Genomic DNA, 8,230 nt, shown 5'->3' with positions numbered 1-8,230 from the left:
GGGGTGCTGGGGCAGCTGTGTGGCTGCTCCGTGCGTGCCCTGCACTGGCTGTGGCTGCAGCTGCCGGGCTGTGGGGCACCGATGTGCTTGTGCAGGGGTGGCTGTGCCTGAGGACAGTCCCATGCAGGGGGGTATGGGGGGCACTTTCTGACAGAGACCCCACAGCACTCATGCTGTGTGTTGCTGGTGGGCGAGATGTTCTGGCACCAGAAGCGGATGCGAGAGGGTCCTTGGGCACCCTGTCCTCTACCCCATCTGCCCTCCCTGGGAGCGTCTGCCCCTGCTGCTCCAGCTCCTGTTGCCCATCTGCTCCTGTCCCTGCTGGGTTCCTCATGGTCTGGTGCAGTCCCCGTGTGTGCCGCCAACTCCCCTCAAGTTTGGTGAAGGCATCTTCCATCCAAGCAGTTGTGGTGGGGCGAAGGTGGCTGGGGAGGGGAGTTGGCCCTGCCCCATCTCTGCCTGCAGTGCCTTTCGGGGTGCTGCGTCCTCTGGTGCTGGCAGGTTTGCCTCCTGGAGGTGCTCCCAGCCCTGCTGCTCCCTGTGCTGTTTCTGCTGAGCTGCAGTGGGGATGGCAGGACTTGAACAGGGAACCCTGGCCAGGGCCACTGGGAGGACTGAGCCAAACTGTGGGCCACTGAGCAGTGGGTGTCTGTCCTGACCCTCCTCTGCTCTCTCCTAGATGAGTCCTTCCACAAGCACCTTATCTGCAAGGTCAGTGTCCCCATCTCCCGTTGCTGGCATCCCGCAACCCTCAGGGCTGGCGTGGGTGGGGAGCTGGGGGGGAAGGACACCTGCAGAGCTCGTTGGTCCCCAGCGGGTTGTGATGGCAGAGTGAGCCCTGCCCTCAAACCCAGCTGTCCCCAGCTCTTGGGACGCAGGTGACACCAGTACAGAACTGTGATGGATGCCTGTCCCTTTGTCCCCAGGTACAGTGTGTTGCCATGCTCCAGGTGGGCTCTGTCCAGGCAGGGAATTCATCTGAGTGCGGCCAGTGCTTCAGCCTCTCCTGGATGCCCTCCAAGCCCCATCATCACCTGGCAGCTGGTTTTTATGACGGTGGGTCATGATGGCACTGCACCCCATAGCAGGGACAGGCACACATGGAGCTCCGTGCTCCTTCAGCCTCAGCCAGGGTAGGGAATGGAGGATCCTGACCATACAGGACAGGGGGAGCAGCAGCAATTGGCAGGCACTGTTCAGGAGCCTCTACCCATCTCTGGGACAGGGGAAAGGCAGAGGAAGAGAAGGCTTCAGGGAGACCTTAGAGTGTCTTTCAAGTCCTGAAGGGGCTACAGGAAAGCTGGGGAGGGACTTTTGTCAAGGGCATGGAGTGATGGAATGAGGGGGAATGGCTTCAAACTGGAAGATGGGAGATTTCAGTTAGACATTAGGAAGAAATTCTTTGCTGTGAGGGTGGTGAGACACTGGGCCAGGTTGTGCAGAGCAGCTATGGCTGCCCCATCACTGGAAGTGTTGAAGGGCAGGTTGGATGGGGCTTGGAGCAACTTGGTTTAGTTGGAAGTGTCCCTGCCCATGGCAGGGCCATCCAGTTTGGGACTGGATGATCTTTAAGGTCCTTTCCCACCTAAACCAGTCTGGGATTCTATGGTCATGGGCTGGCCACAGGCAACCTCACATACCTGTTGGCTCCAGGGCCTGGCTCTGGCTTAAGCTGCCTGACTTCCCTGGATGCAAGCTTGGCTTCAGGCAACCTGCAGCTCTGTGCTGCACTGGCAGGACCTGCTGTCCCTGAGCCCTCCTGTCCCACTCCAAGCCCTGGTCCCCAGCTCCAGCCCTGCCTCAGCCATGGTGTGGCCACCATGGCAGCTCCTCACAGGTGCAGGTCTCATCCCACAGGTACCGTAGCCATTTGGGACCTGCTCACCAAGTCCCTGCTGCAGTGTGTGCACCAGCCTGATGGCTCCCTCAAGCTCTACCCATTCCAATGCTTCATGGCCCACGACCAAGCAGTGCGGAGCATCGAGTGGTGCAAGGCCGACAGGTGAGAGCTGGTACCACTGGCACAGCTCCTTTGCTGGGGTGGGCTTCAGGGGACCTGGTGTTGATGACACTGGACCTTCTGAGGCTGAAGTGGGTTTTCCAGGGTGTGGGATATAGAGCCATGTGATGGGAGCACCCCTGTGCTGTGGGACCAGGGCAGCCTTGTCTCTGCACAGCAACAGGGCACGGCTCTGCGCTGGGCTCTCAGTGCTGCCTTTCTCCTGGTTCTCAGCAACTTCCTGGTCACGGCAGGGAGCGACCGTAAGATCAAGTTCTGGGACCTGCGGCGGCTCTACGAGCCCATCAACAGCATCAAGCGGTTCCTCAGCACCGAGGTGGCCTGGCTGCTCCCCTACAACGGTGTCACAGTGGCCCAGGACAACTGCTATGCCTCGTGAGTGCCGGGGCCATCACCATGCCTGTTCCAAGCCTGGGGGCCAGGCTGCTGCAGGGGTCTGGTCCTGCCTCCCCTCTGCTGTTCTCTGAGTCCTGGGTGTCCCTTGAGTCTCTCCCTCCCTGGTAGCACTGGCTCTGCTGACATTGGGTCCCACGGCAACTGCACAGCCTTGGTGTGGCTAAGGGGCTGTGTTATGGTGCCAATTTGGGTCATGGGCAAGGTGGGCATGGAGAGGGACAGGGCCCCCGGGCTGGACTGGACAGCAGGGCCCTGCATGGACCCAGGCTGACACAAGTTGGCAAAAGGGTTCTGGGGTCTTGGTGTGTTCTCAGCCTCTGGGAGCTGCCCTGAGCCACCTTGTGACGCTGTGATATGCTGCTAGAGTGAGGACAGGCCCCCTCCAGCCTCCCTACATCCTGCTGGGGGTTCAGGGGAGGTGGGCTGCTGCCTGGCTCTCGCAGTCTGGTGGCAGTGCTGCACTCCATCCCCATCCCTTCCCTTTCTGTCACAGTTACGGGCTCTGCGGGATCCACTACATCGACGCCGGGTACTTGGGCTTCAAGGCTTATTTTGTGGCCCCCCGCAAGGGAACTGTGTGGGTAAGAGGCCAGTTCAGGGCCGTGCTATCCTGGGAAGCCATGGCAGGGGGGTGGGCACCTGCCCCAAACCCAGGGTCCGTGGCAACTAGGTGAGGGGGTGTCCCTGCCTGTCTGTCCCTCCCCAAGGGTGCCTAGGGTTTGGGGCTGGTGCTGCTGCTGGGCTGGGGGTGGCATGGACCCCCTGGGGACCCTGTGCCCCAGAGCCCTCTGTCCCTGCAGAGCATATCAGGCTCAGACTGGCTGAACACGGTGGCTGCAGGAGATATCACCGGTGAGCTGGTGGCTGCGGTGCTGCCTGACCTGGCTGTCAACCCCCTCAACGTCAACGCTCCTCGGGACCGCAGATTTGTAAGAGGCTGGGTTGAGGCATGGGGGGGGTTGTGTGTGTGCCCCCAGCCCTGTTCCTGGTGATCCCTGTTCCCCCCCTGAGCCTCATCTCACCCACAGCCAGTGTACAAAGCTGATCTACTGCCCTGTAGCCCCACCGGGCCTGAGGGCAGCGTGCAGGCGCTGCCCAAGACCAGGCTCTACAGCGAGATGGTGGCCAAGAGCTACATCCAGTTCCGGGACATGGACCTGGTAGGTGGGCAGGGGGTCCTGAGCCTAAGTGGGACCTGGGGGAACAGGGCCTGGAGGGTTTTGGCAGGACAAGGAGACATTGCAGCAGCCCGTTTGCCTCTGGCAGAGCCCATGCTGACTGCCCCGAGAGCAGGGGGATGGGCTCCGTCTTCTCTGGTGCAAGAGATGGGGAGCAAGTCTGGGTCAGATCTGCCAGAAAGGCCCCAGGCTGGGCTCTGCCCATTGTCTGGTTCCTGCCACCTTTCACTGTGGGTGACCCCAGGGGTGACACATCTCCTGGCTGAGCAGCATTACCCCGTGCCATGGCCCCGGTGCTGCCACTGGTGCCGCTGGGGACGCAGTGCCTCTGCCGGGGACACGCTGCCCACAGCGGTGCCCTCGCTTCGCAGCGCAGCTTCAAGAACCTGCCCAGCCGGGAGCCCGTGCGCAGGATGCACACGCAGGAGGCGAAGGCAGAGCTGATCCTGGACCGCTTGCAGCTGGAGTCCCTGCACAAGGTAAGGGGGCTGCCTGCCCCTGGGGGCTGCAGGGTCCTGGCCCCTAGGCCCTCTCTTGACCCCTTTCGCACATTCCCACAGGTCCGCTTCAGCCCCAACCTGGACTCCCTGGGCTGGCTGGTGTCTGGCGGGCAGGCAGGCATCGTGCGAGCGCACTGTCTGGCAGGACTTGCTGCCAGCACCGGCCGCCGGCTGCTCCCGGAATGCCAGGCCCGCTTCACTGCCCTCTATGGGGACAAGCCTGGCAGCCCCAGCCCCCCGCAGTGCTCCCCACTGCCGGCGGAGTAGCGCCGTGGGACCCTCATGGTGCCACCACACGCTGGGGAACTCTCGTGGTGCCATCACGTGCCGTGGGACCCTGGTGCTGCCACCACACGTGGTGGCTCTCTCGTGCTGACATCATAAGATGATGGGACCCTGGTGCTGCCAGGTGGAACCCTTCTCCTGTCAGCACACGTGCACACCCCATCAGGAGCTGGGGCTAGGGCTGGCTGTGCTGTCCGAGAAGGCCACGTGTCATTTTCGGTGCTTCTCATCCTCTGGGTCCCCACCTCCTGGGGCTGGGATGGCTGCTCCTGGCTGTCACCTGGGATGCTCAGGACACTTGTCCTTGTGCTTTGTGCCCAGAAGGGTCCTTCTGCACTGTTTGGGCTGAGCTGATGCAGGGCGGGCAGTAGGATGCTTGCTTGTCTCTGGTTTGAGCTGTGGGTTGTGGGGTTCCCCCTGTGTGGGGTTGTGCTTGCTCCTGCCCCCTGTCCCCGGCTGAACCCCCCTGTGCTGTTGCAGGCCAGGGTGGTGGGGCCAGTGGATGCCGGAGCTCTGGAGTCGCTCACATTGAGCCTGTGTTCAGCTGTGCAGTAAAACGTGGTTTGTTTTGTAGAGGCTGATGTGCTGCTGGTGCACTGCCTGTGTCCAGGGTGGCTGTGGCACTGTGGGGGAGCCCAGCCCTGGCTACACTTGGCCCCTCTCAGGGCGCTGGGGTCGTGTCCCCCTCCCCAGCCCCCTCCAGTCTACCTGTGCCACTGCTGCTGCTCACCATCACATTTATTGGTGGCCATGGGCTCTGCCATGGCTCATGGATCTCCTTGCACAGGGACATACAGATGGACACGGTGCAGTGTGACAGACATAGACTCACAGCGTGGGGTTGGGTCAGGCCAAGGTCTAGCTGGGGCTGAGCTCTGGGCTCTGGCTGCTCTGACTCCCTGTGCCTGGGAGTGCAGCAGCAGCCCTGGAACCCCCCCAGACTGGGAATTAGCGAGGTCATATTGGGGGGGCTAGGGGGACAGCATCTGGGGCCAAGGCTGGGTCTGAACTCCCCACCCCAATGAAATCCTCCTTCCTCTGGGGGATAGGGGCACTCTGTTGGGGGTGGCAGGAGCACCTCCCCCCCTTCCTCCTTTGGGGCTGGTCCCTTCCCAGCACAGCTCCCAGGGGAGCCCCTGTGCTGTGGGGACCAAGCTGCATGTCGTGCCCTGAGGCCACACAACTGTCCCCACCCTGAGCCACCCCACTGCAACCCCTGGGGCTCTGCAGCAGCAGGACCAATGCAGCACAGGGACCCCTGCTCCTGTGCTCCCACCCTGCCCCGGAGGGTGGGGGTCCAGGGGCAGACCCAGCTCTGCAGCGGGCAAGGGTCTCAGGCACAGGGGTCCTGGCAATGCCGGCAGGCTGCCATCTCCTCCCTGTCCTTCTCCAGCTGTACCGTGCAGGAGGCAAAGCTGAACTTGTTCCGCAGCCGAGTAGTGGTTTCCTGCAGCACCATCTCAGGGTCAGCGCTGGCTTCTGGGGACAGCAGGACAGCGTGGCTCAGCCCTAGCATGGGCAGCCAGTGGGATCCTCGGCCATGCCCTGGGGGCTGCCCAAGCTGGCTGGGCTGTGGCACTCACCGATGGCCACGTGCACCGACACGGCGGGGTGGCTCAGTGTCAGGGCCCAGAGGTGCAGGTCGTGGGTGCCCTTCACCCCGTGCACCCCCAGCAGCAGCTCCTTCACCGCCTCAAACTCGATGCCCTGTGGTGTCCCTGCCAGCAATGCCTGGTCACCCTGGCCCGCCAGGGTCAAGGCTTGTGGTGAGGGCTTTCCCAGGCTGTGACTGGATTGGGGACAGTGACTCCAGGGTGAGGCAACCTGTCCCCGTGGGGCCCTTTGCCTGGGATGGGGAGGTTCAGAGGGGCAAGGGAAGGGGTTGGGTTGTGTCTGAGGGAGAGCAGAGGTTGCGAAGGGCTGGGATGCCACATGGAGCAGCTCATCTGGGGGCTGCGGCGCATGTGCCCCCCTCTGCCCCCTGCCAGACCCTGTGCCATGGTCCTGCACCCTCCTCACCCACCACAAACCTTCCATGAGGACTCTGAAGACATCGCGCGCTCACCGAGGGCCACGTGCACCGACACGGCGGGGTGGCTCAGTGTCAGGGCCCAGAGGTGCAGGTCGTGGGTGCCCTTCACCCCGTGCACCCCCAGCAGCAGCTCCTTCACCGCCTCAAACTCGATGCCCTGTGGTGTCCCTGCCAGCAATGCCTGGTCACCCTGGCCCGCCAGGGTCAAGGCTTGTGGTGAGGGCTTTCCCAGGCTGTGACTGGATTGGGGACAGTGACTCCAGGGTGAGGCAACCTGTCCCCGTGGGGCCCTTTGCCTGGGATGGGGAGGTTCAGAGGGGCAAGGGAAGGGGTTGGGTTGTGTCTGAGGGAGAGCAGAGGTTGCGAAGGGCTGGGATGCCACATGGAGCAGCTCATCTGGGGGCTGCGGCACATGTGCCCCCCTCTGCCCCCTGCCAGACCCTGTGCCATGGTCCTGCACCCTCCTCACCCACCACAAACCTTCCATGAGGACTCTGAAGACATCCCTGAGGATGGTGAAGGTGGAGCCGAGGACAAAGATGGCAAAGAAGAGGGTGCTGATGGGGTCTGCGATCTTGCACTGGGGCTGCAGAGAGCAGGGGCTGCATGGGGCTGGGAGGAGGCACCTGGTGGAGTGCCCCACAGCAGCCTGCTTGGGGCTGAGGGAGTTGTTCTCCCAGGAATCAGAGGTGACTCCAATCTGCACACCTTGAAGTAGATGATGGTGGCAGCCACGAGGACACCAATGCTCTGCAGCAGGTCACCCACCACATGGACAAAGGCGGCTCGGACGCTGGTGCTGCCAGGCAGGGGGGCATGGCCGGGCAGGCAGCCCCCAGTGCTCTCCAGCTGCTCATAACCCCCTGTGCTGTGCCCATGGCCGGCAGGGGACTGGTGCAGGATGTATGCCATGCTGGGGGAAGCAGGACAGGCTCAGGCAGTGGTTCCCAGCTGGCCCCAGGATGGTGAGGAGGTGTGGGGCAGGGTCCTGCCAAGTGGCAGGGCTGGAGGCAGCACAAGGACAGGACAGCTGCAGAACTGCAGGGAGATGTGTGGGGCCAGGGAGGACAGGGAGCCAGGCCCAGGGCACCTGTGCTCAGGGAGCCACAGGTTGTGGGGTCAGGGGATCTATGCACAGGCTCTGGAAGCTGGGAGTGTCTGGGCAACAGGCAGAGGCAGCATTTGGTGACACAAGGCTGGTGTGCAGGGTCAGAAGGTGACCTGGGGTCCAGAGCTGGGGGTCTTACAGCACCAGGGGCACACATGGAGCAGGGAGAGGGTGCCAGGGCCAAGGCCAGGGGTGGAGGGGGGCTATGGGGCAGGAATGGAACCCTGTGTGGGACCTACATCAGGTTGATGCCGACAGCGCTGGCAGCCGTGACCAGCATGGCATGAGCCTCAATCTCATAGTCATTGGTGACAATGCGGATGGCTGCCAGGTAGACCAGGGCCCCGGTGACCAACCAGATGGAGAGGACAGAGGCCAGTGCACCCAGTGTCTCTGTGGGACAGAACCATCAGCACCCACCCCAGCCACAGGGCTCTGCCCCCTGGCTCACCCATGCCCCCTGGCTCACCTGAGCGGTGCCAGCCAAAACTCATGGTCCTGGTGGGTGGGCGGGTAGAGACCCAGAGGGAGAAGAGGCTGACGGCCATGCTGCCTACATCGGTCAGCAGATGGGCTGCATCCGTCATGATGGCCAGGCTGTGGGACAGGTACCCACCTGCAGGCACAGGGCAGCTGGCACCCCGTGCCCTGGCTGGGGCAGCCCCCTTGGCCCCTCTCCAGCCCTGTCCCACCGTTACCTATCACCTCCCC

At 63.1% G+C, this 8,230-nt stretch overlaps 2 protein-coding genes across 2 annotated transcripts in view; one reads left to right on the top strand and one right to left on the bottom strand.

Moving 5' to 3' along the window:
• GTF3C2 (general transcription factor IIIC, polypeptide 2, beta 110kDa) overlaps positions 1–4,361 on the top strand; it is an 8,870-nt gene extending 4,509 nt beyond the window's left edge. The window contains exons 7-16 of the mRNA XM_010001774.1: positions 377–501; positions 680–711; positions 927–1,056; positions 1,858–2,002; positions 2,234–2,395; positions 2,910–2,997; positions 3,217–3,345; positions 3,445–3,576; positions 3,966–4,073; positions 4,155–4,361. Coding sequence (XP_010000076.1) covers positions 377–501; positions 680–711; positions 927–1,056; positions 1,858–2,002; positions 2,234–2,395; positions 2,910–2,997; positions 3,217–3,345; positions 3,445–3,576; positions 3,966–4,073; positions 4,155–4,361 — 1,258 coding nt within the window. The remainder of the gene's footprint in view (positions 1–376; positions 502–679; positions 712–926; positions 1,057–1,857; positions 2,003–2,233; positions 2,396–2,909; positions 2,998–3,216; positions 3,346–3,444; positions 3,577–3,965; positions 4,074–4,154) is intronic.
• A 1,351-nt stretch (positions 4,362–5,712) lies between these two features.
• SLC30A3 (solute carrier family 30 (zinc transporter), member 3) overlaps positions 5,713–8,230 on the bottom strand; it is a 4,670-nt gene continuing 2,152 nt past the window's right edge. The window contains exons 2-7 of the mRNA XM_010001773.1: positions 7,989–8,135; positions 7,759–7,912; positions 7,120–7,324; positions 6,892–6,997; positions 5,963–6,097; positions 5,713–5,858 (exon numbers count right to left, since the gene is read on the bottom strand). Coding sequence (XP_010000075.1) covers positions 5,713–5,858; positions 5,963–6,097; positions 6,892–6,997; positions 7,120–7,324; positions 7,759–7,912; positions 7,989–8,135 — 893 coding nt within the window. The remainder of the gene's footprint in view (positions 5,859–5,962; positions 6,098–6,891; positions 6,998–7,119; positions 7,325–7,758; positions 7,913–7,988; positions 8,136–8,230) is intronic.

The sequence above is a fragment of the Chaetura pelagica genome, unplaced genomic scaffold (genome assembly GCF_000747805.2).
Source record: "Chaetura pelagica isolate M959 unplaced genomic scaffold, ChaPel_1.0 scaffold307, whole genome shotgun sequence".
Taxonomy (NCBI): domain Eukaryota; kingdom Metazoa; phylum Chordata; class Aves; order Apodiformes; family Apodidae; genus Chaetura; species Chaetura pelagica.
Note: the sequence above shows the minus strand (reverse complement) of the source record. Positions and strands in the feature narration are given on the sequence as shown.